This window comes from Mobula hypostoma, chromosome 3 (assembly GCF_963921235.1).
Source record: "Mobula hypostoma chromosome 3, sMobHyp1.1, whole genome shotgun sequence".
In the NCBI taxonomy this organism is placed as follows: domain Eukaryota; kingdom Metazoa; phylum Chordata; class Chondrichthyes; order Myliobatiformes; family Myliobatidae; genus Mobula; species Mobula hypostoma.
This window is the reverse complement of record NC_086099.1, coordinates 3,141,207-3,164,948: the sequence shown is the minus strand read 5'-3', so window position 1 is coordinate 3,164,948 and position 23,742 is coordinate 3,141,207. Positions and strand designations below refer to the sequence as shown.

The window sequence follows — 23,742 nt, the reverse complement described above, 5'->3', positions numbered from 1 at the left end:
ATGATGATTGTACATGACTCTTCTGTTCCCCATTGTGATGTGTACTGCACATTCTGGCTACTCTTGGAGGGTGGGGGCTGTATAACTCCCATCAGGGTCCTTTTACCCTTGCAGTTTTCTTAACTCTGCCCACAAGGATTTTGCATCATCTGATCCTCTGTCACCTCTTTCTAAGGATTTGATTTCATCTTTTTTTATCAACTGAGCCACGCCCTGGCTTCCTGCCTGGCCTTTCAATACAATGAGCAGCTCCACAGTTATAATCTTAAATAGAAACATAGAAAACCTAGAGCACAATATACAGGCCCTTCGGCCCACAATGCTGTGCCAAAGATGTACTTACTTTAGAAACTACCTAGGGTCACCCATAGCCCTCTATTTCTCAAAGCTCCTTGTACCTGTCCAGGAGTCTCTTAAAAGACCCTATCGTATCCGCCTCCACCACTATCGCCGGTAGCCCATTCCACGCACTCACCAGTCTCTGCGTAAAAAACTTACCCCTGACATCTCCTCTGTACCTACTTCCAAGCAACTTAAAACTGTGTCCTCTTGTGTTAACCATTTCAGTCCTGGGAAAAAGCCTCTGACTATCCACACGATCAACGCCTCTCATCATCTTGTACACATCTATCAGGTCACCTCTCATCCTCCGTCACTCCAAGGAGAAAAGGCCAAGTTCACTCAACCTATTTTCATAAGGCATGTCCCCAATCCAGGCAACATCCTTGTAAATCTCCTCTGCACCATTTCTATGGTTTCCACATACTTCCTGTAGTGAGGTGACCAGAACTGAGCACAGCACTCCAAGTGGGGTCTGACCAGGGTCCTATATAGCTGCAACATTATCTCTTGGCTCTTAAACTCAATCCCACGGTTGATGAAGGCCAATACACCGTACGCCTTCTTAACCACAGAGTCAACCTACGCAGCTATCTCTACTCCCTTTCGTGAATAATGGAACAACATCTGCAACCCTCCAATCCTCTGGAACCTCTCCCGTCCCCATTGATGATGCAAAGATCATCGCCAGAGGCTCAGCAATCTCCTCCCTCGCCTCCCACAGTAGCCTGGGGTACATCCCATCTGGTCCCGGTGACTTATCCAACTCTTTTTTTCAGCCACAATTCAGAGATGCCTTCAACATCATACAGGCCAACCATGTAACTATGCCACAAGTTCATCTGCCTTATACTGTATACTGTGTGCATTCAAATACAACTTCAAGTCCTGTATAAGAAATTAAGAACATAAGAAATAGGAGCAGGAGTCGGCCATCTGGCCCGTCGAGCCTGCTCTGCCATTCAATAAGATCATGGCTGATCTGGCCATGGACTCATCTCCACCTGCCTGCCTTTCCCCATAACCCTTCATTCCCCTACTATGCAAGAATCTATCCAACCTTGTATTAAATATATTTACTAAGGTAGCCGCCACTGTTTTATTGGGCAGAAAATTCCACAGATTCACCACTCTCTGGGAAAAGCAGTTTCTCCTCATCTCCATCCTAAATTTACTTCCTCGAATCTTGCTATGGACCGCAGTTCTAGTCTCACCGACCAACGGAAACAAATTTCTTGCCTCAATCTTATCTATCCCTTTCATAATTGTATGTGTTTCTATAAGATCTCCTCTCAATCTGAATTCCAGTCAGTACAGCCCCAGGCAATTCAATCTCTCCTCTTAGTCTAACCCCCTCATCCCTGGAATCAACCTGGTGAACCTCCTCTACACAGCCTCCAAAGCCAGTATATCCTTCCTCAAGTATGGAGACCAGAACTGCACACAGTACTCCAGGTGCGGCCTCACCAGTACCCTGTACAGTTGCAGCATAACCTCTCTGATCTTAAATTCAATTCCTCTAGCAATGAAGGCCAACATCCCATTTGCCCTCTTGATGGCCTGCTGCACCTGAAAACCAACCTTTTGTGATTCATGCACAAACTCTCCCAAGTCCCTCTACACAGCAGCATGCTGCCATTTTTTACTATTTAAATAATAATCTGCTCTTTCATTTTTCCCTCCAAAGGATGACCACACATTTACCAACATTGTACTCCACCTGCCAGACCCTTGCCCACTCACTTAACCTATCTATATCTCTCTGCAGATTTTCCATATCTTCTGCACAATTTGGTTTTCCACTCAGTTTAGTATCATCAGCAAACTTAGATACACTACACTCAGTCCCCTCTTACAGATTGTTAATGTATATTGTGAATGGTTGTGGGACCAGCACCAACTCCTGTGGCACACAGTTTAAGAATTTAAGAGACTACTAGACAGGTATATGGAGGAATTTAAGGTGGGGGGGGGTTATATGGGAGGCAGGGTTTGAGGGTTGGCACAACATTGTGGGCCGAAGGGCCTGTAATGTGCTGTACTATTCTATGTTCATACCGCTCACCACCGATTGCCAGTCAGAGTAACAACCATGTATCCCAACTATCTGCTTTTTATTCGTTAGCCAATCCTCTACCCATGCTAATACATCACCCCCAACTCTATGCATCCTTATCTTATGGATGTCTTTTATGTGGCACCTTATCAAATGCCTTCTGGAAATCCAAGTAAATAACGTCCATCCATTCCCCTCCATCCACTGGGCTCCTTATATCCTCAAGAACTCCAGTACATTTGTCAAATGGGACCTGCTTTTGCTGAATCCATGCTGCAACTGTATCTATCACTCTTTTCAGTTTTGCCCCTCCATTACAGTTCAGCTCATCCCACTGACTGCAATTTCCCCCTATCATCTGCCTGTCCTTCCTCACAGTCTCTCTACACACTATGTCTGCTTGTATACCAACTGCCCTGTCCTCAGCCTTATCACTCCAGTTCAGATCCCCTACCAAATTAGTACTTACAGTTGCTCCTGACCTGCTGAGTGCGTCCAGTCTTTTCCGATTTCCAGCATCTGCAGATTTTCGTTCTGATGTTTATTACCTTGTACTAACAGGTTGATACCTTCACCTTGGAAGCCGTAGACCTTGGCCAAATATACAAGATCAGGATTCGCCATGACAACAGCATGGCGAGCCCTGATTGGTTTCTGGAGAAGGTGGAAGTGGTTGATATGGACCTAGAGGAGAACTACCTGTTCATGTGTGAGCGCTGGCTTTCAAAGACCAAGGAGGACAAGAGCATTGAAAGGATATTGTACGCCAAGGTACTCGATGTGTAAAAAAAAACATGCTCTGCACACTGTAACATAATCAGCCTTACTGCTTAGGGATAATAACTCTTTTTGAGTCTGTTGGCCCTGGTGTGGATGCTACCCAGCCTTCTCCTGGATGGGAGTGGGACAAAAAATCCATGAGCAGGGTGTGTGGGATCCTTCATGATGTTACTGGCCCTTTTCCGGCATGTTTCTGTATATAGGACCATAAGGCATAGGAGCAGAATTAGGCCATTTGGCCCATCGAGTCTGCTCATCAACTTAATCATGGTTGATAATTTTTTCCCCTCCTCAGCCCCACTCCCCAGCCTCCACCCCGGAATCTTTGATGCCGTGTCCAATCAAGAACCTATCAAGCTCTGCTTTAAATACACCCAGTGACCTGGCCTTCATAGCTGCCTGTGGTACTAAATTCCACAAATTCACCACCCTCTGGCTGAAGAAATTTCTCCACATCTCTGTTCTAAATGGACACCCCTTCATCCTGAGGCTGTGCCCTCTTGTCCTAGACTCCTCCACCACTGGAAACATCCTTTCCACATCTACTCTGTCTAAGCCTTTCAACATTTGAAAGGTATCAATGGGATCCCCCCTCCTTCTTCTAAGTTCCAGTGAGCACCGACCCAGAACTATCAGACGTTCCTCGTATGACTCCTTCATTCCCAGAATCATCCTGGTGAACCAACTCTGGATCCTCTCCAATGCCAGCACATCTTTTCTAAGATGAGGAACCCAAAACTATTCACAATACTCAAGGTGAGGCCTCACCAGTGCCTTAAAAAGCCTCAGCATCACATTCCTGCTCTTGTATTCTAGACCTCTTGAAATGAATGCTAACATGGCACTTGCCTTCCTCACCACCAACTGAACCTGCAAGTTACCCTTCAGGGTGTTCTGCACAAGGACTCCCAAGTCCCTTTACATCTCAGATTTTTGGATTTTCTCCCCGTTTAGAAAATAGTCCGCACATTTATTTCTACTACCAAAGTGCACGTCCATGCATTTTCCAACGTTGCATTTCATTTACCACTCTCTTGCCCATTCTCCTTATCTGTCTAAGTCCTTCTGTATCCTACCTGTTTCCTCAACACTACCTGCCCCTCTACCAATCTTCGTATCATCTGCAAACTTGGTAACAAGGCCATCTATTCCACCATCTAAATCATCTATATACAGCATAAACAGAAGTGGTCCCACCACCGACCCTTGTGAAACACCACTGGTCACTGGCAACCAACCAGGAAAGGATCCTTTTATTCCCACTCGCTGTCTCCTACCAATCAGTCAATGTTCTAACCATGTTAGTAACTTTCCAGTAGTACCATGGGCTCTTATCTTGAGCCTCACGTGTGGCACCTTGTCAAAAGCCAGTATACAACATAGACTGCATCCCCTTTGTCTATCCCAGGTATAATCTTCTCTAAGAATTTCAAAAGGTTCGTCATGCAAGATTTTCCCTGAAGGAAACCGTGCTAACTTTGTCCTAACTTATCCTGTGTCACCACGTACTCCGTAACTTCAGTCTTAACAGTTGACTCCGACATTTTCCCACCTACTAAACTCAGGCTAATTAGTCTATAATTTCTGAAAGAGAGGAGTGACATTTGCAATTTTCCAGTTCTTTGGCACCATACCAGAGACCAATGATTTTTGAAAGATGATTACCAATGCCTCCACAATCTCTACTGCTAGCTCTTTCAGAACCCTTGGGTGCAGTTCATCTAATCTGTGTGACTTAAATACCCTCCTTTCAACTTTTTGAGCATCTTCTCCCTTGCACTAGTAATTGCACTCACTTCTCTTCTCTCACATCCTTCAACATCTGACACAATACCAGTGTTTTCCACAGTGACTGATGCAAAATACTAACTTAATTCATCCGCACCTTCTCTTCTCTGGCCTCATTTTCTAGCAGTCCTATATCCATTCTCATCTCTCTTTTATTTTTTACATACTTGAACAATCTTTTACTATCCACTTTGATATTGCTTGTGAACTTGCTTTCATATTCCATCTTTTCCCTCTGAATGATCCTTTCAGTTGCTCTCTGTAGGGTTTTGAAAGCTTCCCAATCCTGAATCTTCCCACCAGTTTTTGCTTTGATGTATGCCCTCTTTCTTGAATAATTTCCCTTGTCAGCCATGGTTGTACAGTACTATTTTGCCATTTGAGTATTTCTTTTTTTTTGGAATACATATGTCCTGCACCTTTCTCATTTTTCTGAGAAACTCATGCCATTGATGCTTTGCTGACATCCCTGCCAGCATCTCCTTCCAATTTACTTGGGCCAACTCCTCTCTCATACCACTGTAATTTCCTTTACTCCACTGAAATACTGCTACATCAGACTTCACTTTCTCCCTGTCAAATTTCAGGCGAACTAAATCAGATTGTGACCACTGCCTCCTAAGTGTTCTTTTACCTTAAGCTCCCTAATTGCCTCTGGTTCATTACATTGTACTTAATAGTCATAGTCATAGTCATACTTTATTGATCCTGGGGGAAATTGGTTTTCGTTACAGTTGCACCATAAATAATTAAATAGTAATATGTAAATTATGCCAGGAAATAAGTTCAGGACCAGCCTATTGGCTCAGGGTGTCTGACCCTCCAAGTGAGGAGTTGTAAAGTTTGATGGCCACAGGCAGGAATGACTTCCTATGACGCTCTGTGCTGCATCTCGGTGGAATGAGTCTCTGGCTGAATGTACTCCTGTGCCCACCCAGTACATTATGTAGTGGATGGGAGACATTGACCAAGATGGCATGCAACTTAGACAGCATCCTCTTTTCAGACACCACCGTCAGAGAGTCCAGTTCCATCTCCACAACATCACTGGCCTTACGAATGAGTTTGTTGATACTGTTGGTGTCTGCTACCCTCAGCCTACTGCCCCAGTACACAACAGCAAACATGATAGCACTGGCCACCACAGACTCATAGAACATCCTCAGCATCGTCCGACAGATGTTAAAGGACCTCAGTCTCCTCAGGAAATAGAGACGGCTCTGACCCTTCTTGTAGACAGCCTCAGTGTTCTTTGACCAGTCCAGTTTATTGTCAATTCGTATCCCCAGGTATTTGTAATCCTCCACCATGTCCACACTGACCCCCTGATATACTTAATCCAATATAGTTGATCCCCTCGTAGGCTCAATGACAACTGCTCTAAAAAGCCATCTCGTAGGCATTCAACAAAGTCACTCTCTTGAGATCCATTTCCAACCTGATTTTCCCAATCGACCTGCATGTTGAAATCCCCCATGACTATCATAACATTGCCCTTTTGACTCACCCTTTCTATTTCCTGTTGTAATCTGTGGTTCATGTCGCAACTACTACTGTGAGGCCTATATATAACTGACATCAGGGTCCTTTTACCCTGGCTGTTTCTTAACTCAACCCACAAGGATTCAACATCTTCCGATCCTATGTCACATCTTTCTACTGATTTGATGCCAGTCTTTACCAGTAGAGCCACACCACCCCCTCTGTCTACCTTCCTGTCCCTCCGATATAACGTGTAACCTTGGACATTCAGCTCCCAACTACAACCATCCTTCAGCCACGATTCAGTGATGGCCACAACATCATACCTGACAATCTGTAATAGTGCAACAAGATCATCCACCTTATTTCTTATACTCTGTGCATTGAGGTATAACAGTTTGAGTACTGTATTTGCTACCCTTTTTGATTCTGTGTCCCTAATGCACTGATACTCACCCTGCTGGCTGCAATTTTGTCCTATCATCTGCCTGCCCTTCCTGACAGTCTGACTGCACGCTATCCTTGATTTTTTTACCATCTGTCCTATCCTGAGCTCCTTCAGTCCGGTTCCCACCCCCTGCCAAGTTAGTTTAAACCCTTCCCAACAGCTCTAACTAACTTATATATGTCCGCGATGGTGGGTAGGCTGGTGGCAGTGATATGTTGGGTAGTTTTGACTACTCACAGTCCGAAAGAACAAACTGAAGTAATGAATTAATGTAAGAGCATGGTAAAAGGAACAATAGGTGGCGGGCTAGGTAGAGCTGAGGAAGCAATGCAATTGTAACAGGACTAGGACAAATTGGAGGAATGGACAAAAAGGTGGAATACAGTGTTGGCAAATGTATGATGCTGCATTTTGGTAAAAGGAACAATAGTGTGGACTATTATCTAAAGGGGGAGAAGGTTCAAACATCAGAGGTGTAGAGGGGCTTAGGAGCCTTTGTGCAAGACTCCCAGAAGGTTAATTCTGTGGAATTTAATGTTGCCATTTATTTCAAGGGGAAGAGAATATAATAGCAAAGAGATAGTGCTGACCCTTTATAAGGCACAAGTCAGGCCACACTTGTCAACAGTTTTGGACCCCATATCTCAGAAAGAGTGTGTTGTCATTGGAGAGAGTGCAGAAGAGGTTTATGAGAATGATTCTGGGAATAAAGAGGTTAACATATGAGAAGCATTTGGCAGCTTTGGGCCTCGATTCACTGGAATTTAGAAGCATGCAAGGGGATCTCATTGAAGCCTACCAGTTGTTCAAAGGACCAGATAAGGTGATGTGGAAAGGATGTTTCCTATGGTGGGGGTATCCAGAACTAGAGGACACAGCCTCAAAATTGAGGGCCAACTTTTAAGATGGAGGAATTGTTTTAGTCGTAAATCTGTGACCTGCTCTCTCCCAGACTGCAGTGGAGGCCAAGTCCGTGGGTATATTTGAGGCGGATGTTGATCAAAGGATATGTTGAAAAGGCAGGTGTATGGGGTTGAGTGGGATCTGGGATTAGCCATGATGGAATGGCGGAGCAGACTCGATGGGCTGAATGGCCTGATTTTGCTCCTATGTCTTATGTTCTGAACTTAAAGAGGGGTAACTTTGAAGGTATGAGACATGAATTAGCTAAGATAGACTGGCAAATGACACTTAAAGGATTGACGGTGGATATGCAATGGCAGGCATTTAAAGGTTGCATGGATGAACTACAACAATTGTTCATCCCAGTTTGGCAAAAGAATAAATCAAGGAAGGTAGTGCACCCGTGGCTGACAAGAGAAATTAGGGATAGTATCAATTCCAAAGAAGAAGCATACAAATTAGCCAAAGAAAGTGGCTCACCTGAGGACTGGGAGAAATTCAGAGTTCAGCAGAGGAGGACAAAGGGCTTAATTAGGAAGGGGAAAAAAGATTATGAGAGAAAACTGGCAGGGAACATAAAAATGGACTGTAAAAGCTTTTATAGATATGTAAAAAGGAAAAGACTGGTAAAGACAAATGTAGGTCCCCTGCAGACAGAAACAGGTGAATTGATTATGGGGAGCAAGGACATGGCAGACCAATTGAATAATTACTTTGGTTCTATCTTCACTAAGGAGGACATAAATAATCTTCCAGAAATAGTAAGGGACAGAGGGTCCAGTGAGATGGAGGAACTGAGCGAAATACATGTTAGTAGGGAAGTGGTGTTAGGTAAATTGAAGGGATTGAAGGCAGATAAATCCCCAGGGCCAGATGGTCTGCATCCTAGAGTGCTTAAGGAAGTAGCCCAAGAAATAGTGGATGCATTAGTGATAATTTTTCAAAACTCGTTAGATTCTGGACTAGTTCCTGAGGATTGGAGGGTGGCTAATGTAACCCCACTTTTTAAAAAAGGAGGGAGAGAGAAACCGGGGAATTATAGACCGGTTAGCCTAACGTCGGTGGTGGGGAAGCTGCTGGAGTCAGTTATCAAGAATGTGATAACAGCACATTTGGAAAGCGGTGAAATGATCGGACAAAGTCAGCATGGATTTGTGAAAGGTAAATCATGTCTGACGAATCTCATAGAATTTTTTGAGGATGTAACTAGTAGGGTGGATAGGGGAGAACCAGTGGATGTGGTATATTTGGATTTTCAAAAGGCTTTTGACAAGGTCCCACACAGGAGATTAGTGTGCAAACTTAAAGCACACGGTATTGGGGGTAAGGTATTGGTGTGGGTGGAGAATTGGTTAGCAGACAGGAAGCAAAGAATGGGAATAAACGGGACCTTTTCAGAATGGCAGGCGGTGACTAGTGGGGTACCGCAAGGCTCAGTGCTGGGACCCCAGTTCTTTACAATATATATTAATGACTTGGATGAGGGAATTGAATGCAGCATCTCCAAGTTTGCGGATGACACGAAGCTGGGTGGCAGTGTTAGCTGTGAGGAGGATGCTAAGAGGATGCAGGGTGACTTGGATAGGTTGGATGCTCAAGTTGCATGCCATCTTGGTCAATGTCTCCCATCCATTACATAATGTACTGGGTGGGCACAGGAGTACATTCAGCCAGAGACTCATTCCACCGAGATGCTGAGCGTCATAGGAAGTCATTCCTGCCGTGGCCATCAAACTTTACAACTCCTCCCTTGGAGGGTCAGACACCCTGAGCCAATAGGCTGGTCCTGGACTTGTGTCATAATTTACTGGCATAATTTACATATTACTATTTAACTATTTATGGTTTTATTACTATTTAATTATTTATGGTGCAACTGTAACGAAAACCAATTTCCCCCGGGATTAATAAAGTATGACTATGACTATGACTATGACTCAGTGATTCAGGAACAGCTTCTTCCCCTCTGCCACCTGATTCCTAAATAGGCGTTAAATCTTTGGACACCACCTCACTTTTTTTTAATATATAATTTCTGTTTTTGCATGTTTTTTTAATCTATTCAATAGTGACTTGGATAGGTTGGGTGAGTGGGCAAATTCATGGCAGATGCAATTTAATGTGGATAAATGTGAAGTTATCCACTTTGGTGGCAAAAATAGGAAAACAGATTATTATCTGAATGGTGGCCGATTAGGAAAAGGGGAGGTGCAACGAGACCTGGGTGTCATTATACACCAGTCATTGAAAGTGGGCATGTAGGTACAGCAGGCGGTGAAAAAGGCGAATGGTATGCTGGCATTTATAGCGAGAGGATTCGAGTACAGGAGCAGGGAGGTACTACTGCAGTTGTACAAGGCCTTGGTGAGACCACACCTGGAGTATTGTGTGCAGTTTTGGTCCCCTAATCTGAGGAAAGACATCCTTGCCATAGAGGGAGTACAAAGAAGGTTCACCAGATTGATTCCTGGGATGGCAGGACTTTCATATGAAGAAAGACTGGATGAACTGGGCTTGTACTCGTTGGAATTTAGAAGATTGAGGGGGGATCTGATTGAAACGTATAAAATCCTAAAGGGATTGGACAGGCTCGATGCAGGAAGATTGTTCCCGATGTTGGGGAAGTCCAGAACGAGGGGTCACAGTTTGAGGATAGAGGGGAAGCCTTTTAGGACCGAGATTAGGAAAAACTTCTTCACACAGAGAGTGGTGAATCTGTGGAATTCTCTGCCACAGGAAACAGTTGAGGCTAGTTCATTGGCTATATTTAAGAGGGAGTTAGATATGGCCCTTGTGGCTACAGTGGTCAGGGGGTATGGAGGGAAGGCTGGGGCGGGGTTCTGAGTTGGATGATCAGCCATGATCATAATAAATGGCCGAATGGCCTACTCCTGCACCTATTTTCTATGTTTCTATGTATATACAGTATAACATCAAGAGGTTGATATCGGACTGTGTCAAACACTAGGGCTCAGAACAGTGTAGGTTACTGGCGCCATGGGTTTGGAAGGAACGTCATTCTATGTTGTTTGATGCTTTTTATTTTCCTCAGGGATATGACGGGGATCGGACCAGTGTTCACAGCTCTGCTAAAAGTCCATATGGTTCCTCCCTGAGCCTCCGGAATCTGAACAACTCTGCCCTCAGCAAGAAGGGCAAACGGAAAAGTATTCTTGAAGACACTATTGAGGAGGGCCCAAGTAAGGCCAGCTGTGGCTTTAATTTGTTCATCTTTATACAAACATGGAGAAGATTTCATAACTTCAGATAAGGCTTTAGTGACCCTCCGTTGTAAAGTGTGTGATACTCAATAGTAGCTGACACAAGCATCGCTGGAAGCTCTCCGTACTTTCTGTCTATCTTTATCTCTCTCTTCAATCCTCCCACTCTCTCTCCCCCCTCCCCCTCTCCCCTCCCCCTCTCCCCTCCCCCTCTCCCCCTCCCCCTCTCCCCCTCCCCCTCTCTCTTCCCTCCCCCTCTCTCTTCCCTCCCGTCTCTCTTCCCTCCCCTCTCTCTTCCCTCCTCCCTCTCTCCCTTCCCCCCTCTGTCCCCTCTCTCCCCTCTCTCTCTCCCCTTCCCCTGTCTCTCACCTTGCCATTTGTCCCCTCCCCTCTCTCTCTCTCTCCCATCCCTCTCACCCTCTCTCCCGTTCCCCCTCTCTCCCTTCTGCCATTCTCTCTCCTCCCTCAGTCTCTTCAAATCTCTCTCTCTCCCCCATTCCCCCCTCTCTCTCACCCCTCCTCTCCTCCTTCCCATTCCATCTCTCTCCTCCATCTCTCTCTTTCAACCACCTATCTCGTTCCTCTTTCTTTCTTCTCTCTCTCTCTCTCCCCCTTTTCCCTCTCTCTCACCTCTTCCTCCCGCTCCCTCCACTGACTGGTGGAGATGTACAGGGATGGGGAAGGTCAGAGATATAAAGGGAACACTCTGACTGGTGGAGATGTACAGGGATGGGGAAGGTCAGAGATATAAAGGGAACACTCTAACTGGTGGAGATATACAGGGATGGGGAAGGTCAGAGATATAAAGGGAACACTCTGACTGGTGGAGATATACAGGGATGGGGAAGGTCAGAGATGTAAGGGAAACTCTAACTGGTGGAGATGTACAGGGATGGGGAAGGTCAGAGATGTAAGGGAAACTGACTGGTGGAGATGTACAGGGATGGGGAAGGTCAGAGATATAAAGGAGACACTCTGGTGGAGATATACAGGGATGGGGATGGTCAGAGATGTAAGGGAAACTCTAACTGGTGGAGATGTACAGGGATGGGGAAGGTCAGAGATGTAAGGGAAACTCTAACTGGTGGAGATGTACAGCGATGGAGATAGTCAGAGATGGATGGGAAAGCACCATAACTGGTGAGATAGACAGATTGTGGTGGACAGGAAAACACTTTGATTAGTGGAGATGGACTGGGATGGAGACGGTTGAAAATGGAGGGGGAACACTCTGACTGGTGGAGACAAATGGATGGAGATGGTCAGAGATGGACAGGAAACCAGCACAACCAGTGAGATGGATATGTATGGGGAAACACTTTGATTAGTGGAGGTGGACTGGGATGAAGGTGGGCGAAGGTGGAGGAGAAACACTCTGACTGGTGCAAGTGGACATGGAAGGAGATGGTAGGTGATTGGGAAAATACTCTGACTGGTGGAGATGGGCAGGGATAGAGATGGTAGGAGATGAACAGTCCATCCATCTGACGGCTGAGATGGATGTGAAAATGCCCTAATTGGTGAGATGTATGGGGAAACACTCTGAATAGTGGAGGTGGATAAAATTGGGGATGGTAGGAGATGTATATGGATGGAGATGGGAGGAGATGGTGGGCGACGGGGAAACACTGATGGATGGAGATGGTGAGAGATGGGGAAAACACTGGTAGGTGGAGATGGTGAGAGATGGGAGAAACACTGATGGGTGGAGATGGTGGGCGATGGGGAAACACTGATGGATGGAGATGGTGAGAGATGGGGGAAACACTGGATGGAGATGGTGAGAGATGGAAACACTGATGGATGGAGATGGTGGGAGATGGGGAAAACACTGATGGATGGAGATGGTGAGAGATGGGGGAAACACTGGATGGAGATGGTGAGAGATGGAAACACTGATGGATGGAGATGGTGGGAGATGGGGAAGACACTGATGGATGGAGATGGTGAGAGATGGGGGAAACACTGGATGGAGATGGTGAGAGATGGAAACACTGATGGATGGAGATGGTGGAAGATGGGGAAAACACTGATGAATGGAGATGGTGGGAGATGGGGAATCACTGATGGGTGGAGATGGACCAGGATGGAGATAGTTGGAAGTTGATGGGAAAGCACTCTGGTGGAGATGGAGAGTGACGGAGATGGTGGGAGAATGGGAAAATCAATGATGGGTGGAGATGGACAGGGATGGAGATGGTGGGAGGTGTACAAGAAAATAGTCTGACTGGTGAAAATAATGGTGAAAGTCAGGGATGCAGTCAGGGAGATGGACAGGGGTACACTCTGGTGAGATGGATAGGGATGGAGTTGGCTGGGAAAACACACTGATTGGTGGACATGGACAGGGATGGGAATGGTAGGAGATAGAACATAGAACATCGAATAGTACAGCACAGTACAGGCCCTTCGGTACACAAAGTTGTGCCGGCCCTCAAACCCTGCCTCCTCTATAACCCCCACCTTAAATTCCTCCATATACCTGTCTAGTAGTCTCTTAAATTTCACTAGTGTATCTGCCTCCACCACTGACTCAAGCAGTGCATTCCACGCACCAACCACTCTCTGAGTAAAAAACCTTCCTCTAATATCCCCCTTGAACTTCCCACCCCTTACCTTAAAGCCATGTCCTCTTGTATTGAGCGGCGGTGCCCTGAAGAAGAGGCGCTGGCTATCCACTCTATCTATTCTTCTTAAAATCTTGTACACCTCTATCATGTCTCCTCTCATCCTCCTTCTCTCCAAAGAGTAAAGCCCTAGCTCCCTTAATTTCTGATCATAATGCATACTCTCTAAACCAGGCAGCATCCTGGTAAATCTCCTCTGTACCCTTTCCAATGCTTCCACATCCTTCCTATAGTGAGGTGACCAGAACTGGACACAGTACTCCAAGTGTGGCCTAACCAGGGTTTTATAGAGCTGCATCATTACCTCACGACTCTTAAACTCTATCCCTCGACTTATGAAAGCTAACACCCCATAAGCTTTCTTAACTACCCTGTCTACCTGTGAGGCAACTTTCAGGGATCTGTGGACATATACCCCCAGATCCCTCTGCTCCTCCACACTACCAAGTATCCTGCCATTTACTTTGTACTCTGCCTTGGAGTTTGTCCTTCCAAAGTGTACCACCTCACACTTCTCCAGGTTGAACGCCATCTGCCACTTCTCAGCCAACTTCTGCAACATATCAATGTCTCTCTGCAATCTTTGACAATCCTCTACACTATCTACAACACCACCAACCTTTGTGTCGTCTGCAAACTTGCCAACCCACCCTTCTACCCCAACATCCAGGTTTTTTGTAAAAATCACGAAAAGTAGAGGTCCCAGAACCGATCCTTGTGGGACACCACTAGTCACAACCCTCCAATCTGAATGTACTCCCTCCACCACGACCCTCTGCCTTTTGCAGGCAAGTCAATTCTGAATCCACCTGGCCAAACTTCCCTGGATCCCATGCCTTCTGACTTTCTGAATAAGCCTACCGTGTGGAACCTTGTCAAAAGCCTTACTAAAATCCATGTAGATCACATCCACTGCACTACCCTCATCTATATGCCTGGTCATCTCCTCAAAGAACTCTATCAGGCTTGTTAGACATGATCTGCCCTTAGAGAGGGACAGGAAAACAATGTCGGGTGGAGATTGTCTGAGATATATGGGCAAAAACTGGTGGAGATGGACAGTGATGGAGATGATGGGAGAAGGGGGAGAATATTGATGGGTGTTATGTATTGGGATGGTACAGGATAAACTGGAAATCTTTCTGGGGAGATGGACAGTGATAGTGATGGTCAGACATGGACAGGGATACACTCTATTTGAGGAGCTGGATAGGGATGGAGGTGGATGGGGAAACACTCTGACTGGTGGAGATGGCCAAGGGTAGACACGTTAGGAGTTGGGTTGGAAAAACGCTGATTGGTGAAGATGGATAACAATGGGAATGGTAGGAGACAGAGAAAACACTCTGGTTAGTGGAGTTGGATGGAGAAGGACGGGAAAACACCCTGACTGTTGAGATGGGTAAGATCATGAGATCATGAAATATAACAGCAGAAGTAGGCCATTCGGCCCAACGAGTCTGTTCCGCCATTCAATCATGGGTTGATCCAACTCTTCCAGTCATCCCCACTCCCCTGCCTTCTCCCCATACCCTTTGATGCCCTGGCTAATCAAGAACCTATCTATCTCTGTCTTAAATACACCCACTGACTTGGCCTCCACAGCTGCTCGTGCAACAAATTCCACAGATTTATCACCCTCTGACTAAAGTAATTTCTCCGCATCTCTGTTCTAAATGGACGTCCTTCAATCCTGAAGTCATGCCCTCTTGTCCTAGACTCCCCATATAACTTCACAATATCTAATCTGTTCAGGCCTTTTAACATTTGGAATGTTTCAATGAATTCCCCCCTCATTTTCCTGAGCTCCAGCTCTAATATCAGTATATCCTATCCACAATAAGGAGCCCAAAACTGCACACAATACTCCAGGTGTGGTCTCACGAGTGCCTTATAGAGCCTCAACATCACATCCCTGCTCTTATACTCTATTCCTCTAGAAATGAATGCCAACATTGCATTTGCCTTCTTCACCACTGACTCAGCCTGGAGGTTAACCTTTAGGGTATCCTGCACAAGTCCCTTTGCATCTCTGCATTTTGAATTCTTCCCCCATCTAAATAATAGTCCACCTGTTAATTTCTTCCACCAAAGAGCATGTTCATACACTTTCCAACATTGTGTTTCATTTGCCACTTCTTTGCCCATTCCCCTAAACTATCTAAGTCTCTCTGCAGGTTCTCTGTTTCCTCAACACTACCCACTTCGCCACCTGTCTTTGTATCATCGGCAAATTTAGCCACAAATCCATTAATACTGTATCCAAATCATTGACATACATCGTAAAAAGCAGCAGTCCCAACACCAACCCCTGTGGAACTCCACTGGTAACCGGCAGCCAGCCAGAATAGGATCCCTTTATTCCCCCTCTCTGCTTTCTGCTGAGCAGCCAATGCTCCACCCATGCTAGTAACTTCCCTGTACAGGTGTCCCCCGCTTTTCGAACGTTTGCTCTATGAAACCTTACTGTTATGAAAGACCTACATTAGTTACCTGTTTTCACTAACAGAAGGTGTTTTCACTGTTACAAAAAAAGGCAGCGCGTGATAAAAGGCAACGCACGAAAAAAAAAGGCAGCACGCGCCCCAAGCAGCCGCTCTCCCCGGATTCGGAACGGCATTCTCGCCGGCACTGCTTAAACACGTGCCTGTGAGCAGTCGTTTGCAAGATGAGTTCTAAGGTATTGGAAAAACCTGAAAGAGCTCGTAAGGGTGTTACACTTGGCGTAAAACTAGACATAATTAAGCGTTTCGATCGTGGTGAACAAAGTAAGGTCAAAATGAGTTTGGCTTGTGGAAGTTGATGAAGATGATGTTGAAGAGGTTTTGGCATCCCATGACCAAGAACTAATAGATGAAGAGCTGATGCAATTGGAAGAGGAAAGGATAACAATCGAAACCGAATGCAGTAGCAAACGGACCGAAAGTGAAGTCGTCCAGAAACTGAATGTGAAGCAACTGCGTGAGATTTTCACTGCAATGATAAAGTACAACTTTAATTTTGAAAGGGTACGTCGGTTTAGGGGATATTAGCAAGATGGTTTGAGTCCTTATAAAGAACTGTATGATCTAAAAATGCGCGAGGGCTAAGCAGTCAAGCAAGCCTTCCACATCAGCCACAGCAGACGACGAACCCCCACCTTCGACATCGAGGCAGGCGGACATAGAAGAAGATGAGCTGCCTGCCGTGATGGAAACAGATGACACCCCAGTGTCCCACCACCCCAACCCCCGGGCCGCGGACAGATACCGATCCACGAAGAATGCAGCGGTAGCCGGGACGCACCCAGCACATCTTTAAGAAAAAAAGCCGAAATAAACAAGCTAATTAATTAGGTGCCGCTTGGCATGTAATTGTCGGCCCCGATTAAAGCCGATTGCCGATTGCATCACCTCTGATCTGGGCCGACATTTATGTGCCGGGCGGCACCTAATTAATTAAAGTTGCTGGTGAACGCAGCAGGCCAGGCAGCATCTCTAGGAAGAGGTGCAGTGAAACGTCGACTGCACCTCTTCCTAGAGATGCTGCCTGGCCTGCTGCGTTCACCAGCAACTTTGATGTGTGTTGCTTGAATTTCCAGCATCTGCAGAACTCCTATTGTTTACCTAATTAATTAGCATGTTTATTTCGGCTTTTCTCTTAAAGATGTGCTAGGTGCGTCCCGGCTACCACTGTACTGCTGCATTCTTCGCGGATTGATATCGGTCGGTGGCCCGGAGGGTGGGGGTCACTGCACCATCCCAACCTCCGACGACTCAGCCTAACACACATCATCAGTGTGCTCGATGTCTTCCGGATTCCCGTAAGTGATACTACACTGTACATACATTATTTCTACTTTATATCGGCTGTGTATTTTTACGTGTTATTTGGTATGATTTGGCAGCTTCATAGCTTAAAGGTTACTGGAGAGCACTTGCGCCGTGTTTTTGCCGAGAGCGCTTGTGTGAGATTTTCGCTACAGAGAACAGTGCGGCAATGATTGTGGAAAAGTATTTCTACTTTATATAGGCTGTGTATTCATCATATCATTCCTGCTTTTACTACGTGTTACTGTTATTTTAGGTTTTATGTTTTTTTGGCATGATTTGATAGGTTATTTCTGGGTCTGCGAACACTCACAAATTTTTCCCATATAAATAAATGGTAATTGCTTCTTCGCTTTACGACATTCCGGCTTACAAACTGTTTCATAAGAACGCTTTACCTTCGGATGGCGGGGGAAACCTGTAATTCCATGGGCTCTTATCTTGCTAAGCAGCCTCATGTGTGGCACCTTGTTATAGGCCTTCTGAAAATCCAAGCACACCACATCTACTGCCTCACCTTTGTCTACCCTGCTTGTAATTTCCTCAAAAAAAATTGCACTAGGTTAGTCAGGCTGGATTTTCCTTTCAGGAAACCATGCCGGCTTTGCCCTATCTTGTTATGTGTCTCCGAGTACTCCGATTCCAACAACTTAGAGGTGTATAAGATGATGAGAGGCATTGATCGTGTGGATAGTCAGAGGCTTTTTCCCAGGGCTGAAACGGCTGCCACAAGAGGGCACAGGTTTAAGGTGCTGGGGAGCAGGTTCAGAGGAGATGTCAGAGGTAAGTTTTTTACTCAGAGAGTGGTGAGTGCGTGGACTGGACTGCTGACAACGGTGGTGGAGGTGGATACGATAGGGTCTTTTAAGAGACTTTTAGATAGGTACATGGAGCTTAGTAAAATAGAGGGCTATGGGTAAGCCTCGTAATTTCTAAGGTAGGGACATGTTTGGCACAACTTTGTGGGCCGAAGGACCTGTATTGTGATGTAGGTTTTCTGTGTTCTATCCAAGGATACACGTATCGAAAGGACAGGCAGGAAGACAGAGGGAGTGGCATTGCTCTGTTGGGAAAAAATGAAATCAAATCATTAGAAAGAGCTGACGTACGGTTGGAAGGTGTGGAATCATTGTCAATAGAGCTAAGGAACTGCAAGGGTAAAAAAAAACCTGATGGGAGTTGTATACAGACCCCCAAACAATAGTAAGGATGTGGTCTACAAATTACAATGGGATGTAGAAAATGCATGCCAAAAGGGCAATGTTACAATAGTCACGGGGGATTTCAATATGTAGGTAGGTTGGGAAAATCAGGTTGCTGCTAGATTCCAGGAGGAGGAATTTCCAGAGTGCCTATGAGATGGAGCAGCTTGTGGTTGAGCCCACTGGGGGATCAGCTATTCTGGATTTGATGTTGTGCAATGAACCAGAATTGATTAGAGAGCTTAAGGGAAAGGAACCTTTAGGAGCCAGTGATCATAATGTGATCGAATTCACCCTGAAATTTGAGAAGGAGAAGCTAAAGTCAGATATTTCAGTATTACGGTGGAGTAAAGGGAATTACAAAGGCATGAGAGAGCAGATGGCCAGAAGTGATCGGGAAAGAACACTGGCAGGGATGATGGCAGAGCAGCAATGGCTGGAATTTCTGAAAACATACCAGAAGGCACAGAACAGATACATCCCAAAGAGGAAGAAGTATTTTAAAGGAAAGATGACACAACTGTGATTAACGAAAGAAGTCAAAGCCAACATAAAATCAAGAGAGAGCGCATATAATAGAGCAAAATTAGTGGGAAGTTCGAGGATTGGGAAGCTTTTAAAATCAACAGAAAGCAACTAAAAAAGTTATTAAGAAGGTAAAGATGGAAATGAAAGTACGCTATCCAATAATATTAAAAAGGATACCAAAAGCTTCTTCAGATACATAAAGTGTAAAAGGCAGACATGAGTGGATATCAGGCTACTGGAAACTGATGCTGGAGAGGTCGTAATTCGGGGACAAAGAAATGACGGATGAACTCAACAAGTACTTTGCATCAGTCCTCACTGTGGAAGACACTAGCAGTACGGTGGAAGTTCCAGGTGTCAGGGGTCATGAAGAGTGTGAAGTTACATTACTAAAGAGAAGTTTCTTGGGAAACTGAAAGGTCTGAAGGTGGATAAGTCACCTGGACTGGATGGTGTACAGTATTCTGAAAGAGGTGGCTGAAGAGATTGTAGTGGCATTAATAATGGTATTTCAAGAACTGCTAGATTCTGGAATGGTTCTGGAAGACTGGAAGATTACAAATGTCACTCCACTCTTCAAGAAGGGAGAGCGGCAGATGAAAGGAAACTATAGGCCAGTAAATCTGACCTCAGCAGTTGGGAAGGTGTTGGAGCTGATTATTAAGGATGAGATCTCAGGATACTTGAATGCACATGATAGAATAGGCCATAGTCAGCATGGTTTCCTCAAGGAAAGATCTTGCCTGACAAATCTTTGAAGAAATAACAAGCAGGATAGACAAAGGAGAATTAGTTGATGTTGTGTACTTGGATTTTCAGAAATCCTTTGACAAGGTACCACACAAGAGGCTGCTTAACAAGCTATGAGCCCATGGTATTACAGGAAATATTCTAGCATGAATAAAGCAGTGGTTGGTTGGCAGGTGGAAAAGAGTGGGAATAAAGGGAGTCTTTTCTGACTGACTGCTGGTGACCAGTGGTGTTCCACAGGAGTATGTGTTGAGACCAGTTTTTTTACATTATATCTCAATGATTTGGATGATGGAATTGATGGCTTTGTTGCAAAGTTTGCAGACGATATGAAAATAGGTGGAGGGGCAAGAAGTTTTGAGGAAGTGGTGAGGCTACATAAGGATTTTGATGGATAAGGAGAGTAGGCAAAGAAATGGCAGATGAAATATAGTATCAGGAAGTGTGTGGTCATGCACCTTGGCAAAAGAAATGAAAAGGTTGACTATTTTCTAAACGGAGAGAAAATACAAAAAACTGAGGTACAAACGGACTTGGGAGTGCTTGTGCAGGATTCCCTAAAGCTTAATTTGTAGGTTGAGACTTTGGTGAGGAAGGCAAATGCAATGTTTGCACTCATTTCAAGAGGACTAGAATATAAAAGCAAGAATGTAATTTTGAAACTTTATAAAGTACTGGTGAGGCCTCACTTGGAGTATTGTGAGCAGTTTTGAGCCCCTTATCTTAGAAAGGATGTACTGAAACTGCAGCGGGTTCAAAGAAGTTCAGGAAAATTATACCAGGATTGAATGGCTTGTCATATGAAGAGCGTTTGATGGTTGTGGACTTGTATTCAGTAGAATTCAGAAGAGTGAGGGGTGACCTCATTGAAACCTATTGAATGGTGAAAGGCCTCGATAGAGTGGATGTAGCAAGGATGGTTTCTCTGGTGGGAGATCCTAAGCCCAGAGGACACAACCTCAGAATAGAGGGGCATCCTTTTAGAATAGAGATGAGGAGGAATTTCTTTAGCAATGAGTGGTGAATCTGTGGAATCCTTTGCCACAGGCAGCTGTGGAGGCAAAGTCTTTATGTATATTTAAGGCAGAGGTTGATAGGTTCTTGACTGGTCAGAGCACGAAGGGATACAGGGAGAAGGCAGGATGTTATATCCTTGGACATTCAGCTCCCAATGGCAGCCATCCTTTAGCCAAGTTTCAGAGATGGCCACAACGTCATACTTGCCAGTCTGTAGCTGAATTTCAAGTTCGTCGATTTTAATTCTTATGCTGCATGCATTCAAATATAACACTTTCAGTCCAGTATTTGTTGCTTTCTGTTGTAAATCAACCCACTGGCTGTGATTATGTCTCATTTCCTGCCTGTCCTTTCTATCATCTCTGTTGCACACTATCTTTGATTTATTTCTGTTTTCCCTTTCCTCAGCCCTATCACTCCGTTTCCCATCCCCCTGCCAAATTAGTTTAAACCCTCCCGAACAGCTCTTTTAAACATCTATGTGAGGATAAGGATGGAGATGGATGGGAAAACACTGTCACTGGTACTAATGGACTGGGATGGAGATGGCAGGAGATATACAGGAAAACACTTAGACTGATGAACAGAAATGGAGATGGTAGGAGATGTACGGGAAAACAGTCTGACTGGTGGAAATGGACAGTGATGGTAATAGTTGGAGGTGGACAGCTTGTTGTTGAGCACACTAGGGGATTGGCTGTGCTGGATTGGGTGCTGTGCAATGATCCAGAAGTGATAAGAGTGCTCAAGGTTAAGGAACCCTTAAGGAACAGTGATCACAATATGATTGTTCACTTTGAAATTTGAAAATGAGAAATTAAAATTCAATGTGTCGATATTTCAGAATAAAGGAAATAGCATGAGAGGGGAACTGGCCAAAGTTCACTGGAAAGGGACACTAGCAGGAAGGACAGCAGGGCAGCAATGGCTGGAGTTTCTGTGAAAAATGAGGGAAGTGCAAGATGGATATATTCCAAATAAGAAGAAATTTTCAAAGGGAAGAAGGACACTACCGTGGCTGACAAGTGAAGTCAGAGCCACAGTAAAAGCAAAAAAGAGAGCATACAAGCAACACAAAGCTAGCGGCAAGAGAAAGGATTGGGAAGTTTTAAAAAATTTGCAAAAGGAAACTAAGAAGGTCATTAGGAAGGAAAAGATGAATTATGAAAGGAAGCTGGCAACTAATATCAAAGGAGAGACTAAAAGCTTTTTTCAGTATATAAGGGCTGAAAGAGAATTGAAGGTAGATATAGGACCAATAGAAAATGACACTGGAGATATTGTAATGGGAGATGCAGAGATGGCAGAGGAACTGAATGCGTATTTTGCATCAGTCCTCACAGTAGAAGACGCCTGTGGTATACCGGACATTCAAGAGTGTCAGGGAAGTGAAGTAAGTGCAGAGGAAATTACGACTGAGAAGGTGCTCAGGAAGCTTAATGGTCTGAGGGTGGATAAATCTCCTGGATCTGATGGAATGCACCCTCGGGTTCTGAAGGAAGTAGCTGGAGAGATTGTGGAGGCATTAACAATGATCTTTCAAGAATCGATAGATTCTGCCATTGTACCGGATGACAGGAAAATTGCAAATGTTATTCTGCTACTTAAGAAGGGTGGGAGGCAACAGAAAGGAAACTATAGACCTGTTAACCTGATAAGAGCCCATGGAATTACAGGGGAGTTACTAGCACGGGTGGGGCATTGGCTGATCGGCAGAAAACAGAAAGTGGGAATAATGGGATCCTATATTGGCTGGCTGTCAGTTACCAGTGGAGTTCCACAGGGGTCGGTGTTGGGACCACTGCTTTTTATGATGTATGTCAATGATTTGGACTACGGGATTAATGGATTTGTGTCTAAATTTGCCGATGATATAAAGATAGTGGAGGAGCAGGTAGTGTTGAGGAAACAGAGAGCCTGCAGGGAGACTTAGATAGTTTAGGGGAATGGGCAAATGAAATACAATGTTGGAAAGTGTATGGTCATGCACTTTGGTGAAAGAAATAAACAGGGAGAATATTATTTAGATGGGGAGAGAATTCAAAATGCAGAGATGCAAAGGGACTTGGGAGTCCTTGTGCAGGATACCCTAAAGATTAACCTCCAGGTTGAGTCGGTGGTGAAGAAGCATTCATTTCTAGCGGTATAGAGTATAAGAGCAGGGATGTGATATTTAGGCTCTATAAGGCACTCATGAGACCACACTTGGAGTATTGTGTACAGTTTTGGCTCCTTACTTTAAAAAGGATAATACTGAGGTTGGAGACGGTTCAGAGAAGATTCACAAGAATGATTCCAAGTTACAGTATGAGGAACGTCTGGCAGCTCTTGGGCTGTATTCCCTGGAGTTCAGGAGAATGAGGGGGGATCTCATAGAAACATTCCAAATGTTAGTAGGCCTGAACAGATTAGATATGGCAAAGTTATTTCCATGGAAGGGGATTCTAGGGCAAGAAGGCATGACTTCAGAATTGAAGGACGTCCATTTAGAACAGAGATGCGGAGAAATTACTTTAGTCAGAGGGTGGTAAATCTGTGGAATTTGTTGCCACAAGTGGCTGTGGAGGCCAAGTCATTGGGTGCATTTCAGGCAGAGATAGATAGGTTATCGATTAGCCAGGGCATCAAAGGGTATGGAGAGAAGACAGGGGTGTGGGGATGACTGGAAGAATTGGATCAGCCCATGATTGAATAGTAGAGCAGACTCGATGGGCTGAATGGCCTACTTCTGCTCCTATATCCTGTGGTCTTATGGACAAACACCTTGCAGACAGTGGTGGGAATAGAAGAGT

The 23,742-nt window shown here is 44.9% G+C and overlaps 1 protein-coding gene and 1 long non-coding RNA gene across 3 annotated transcripts in view; one reads left to right on the top strand and one right to left on the bottom strand.

The window, feature by feature from the left end:
- LOC134343820 (uncharacterized) overlaps positions 1–23,742 on the bottom strand; it is a 109,687-nt gene that overhangs the window by 18,315 nt on the left and 67,630 nt on the right. The window lies entirely within an intron of this gene.
- The window catches only part of LOC134343819 (lipoxygenase homology domain-containing protein 1-like), a 345,249-nt gene that overhangs the window by 281,246 nt on the left and 40,261 nt on the right, over positions 1–23,742 (top strand). The window contains exons 36-37 of the mRNA XM_063042573.1: positions 2,957–3,166; positions 10,849–10,996. Of these exons, the coding sequence (XP_062898643.1) occupies positions 2,957–3,166; positions 10,849–10,996 (358 nt within the window). The remainder of the gene's footprint in view (positions 1–2,956; positions 3,167–10,848; positions 10,997–23,742) is intronic.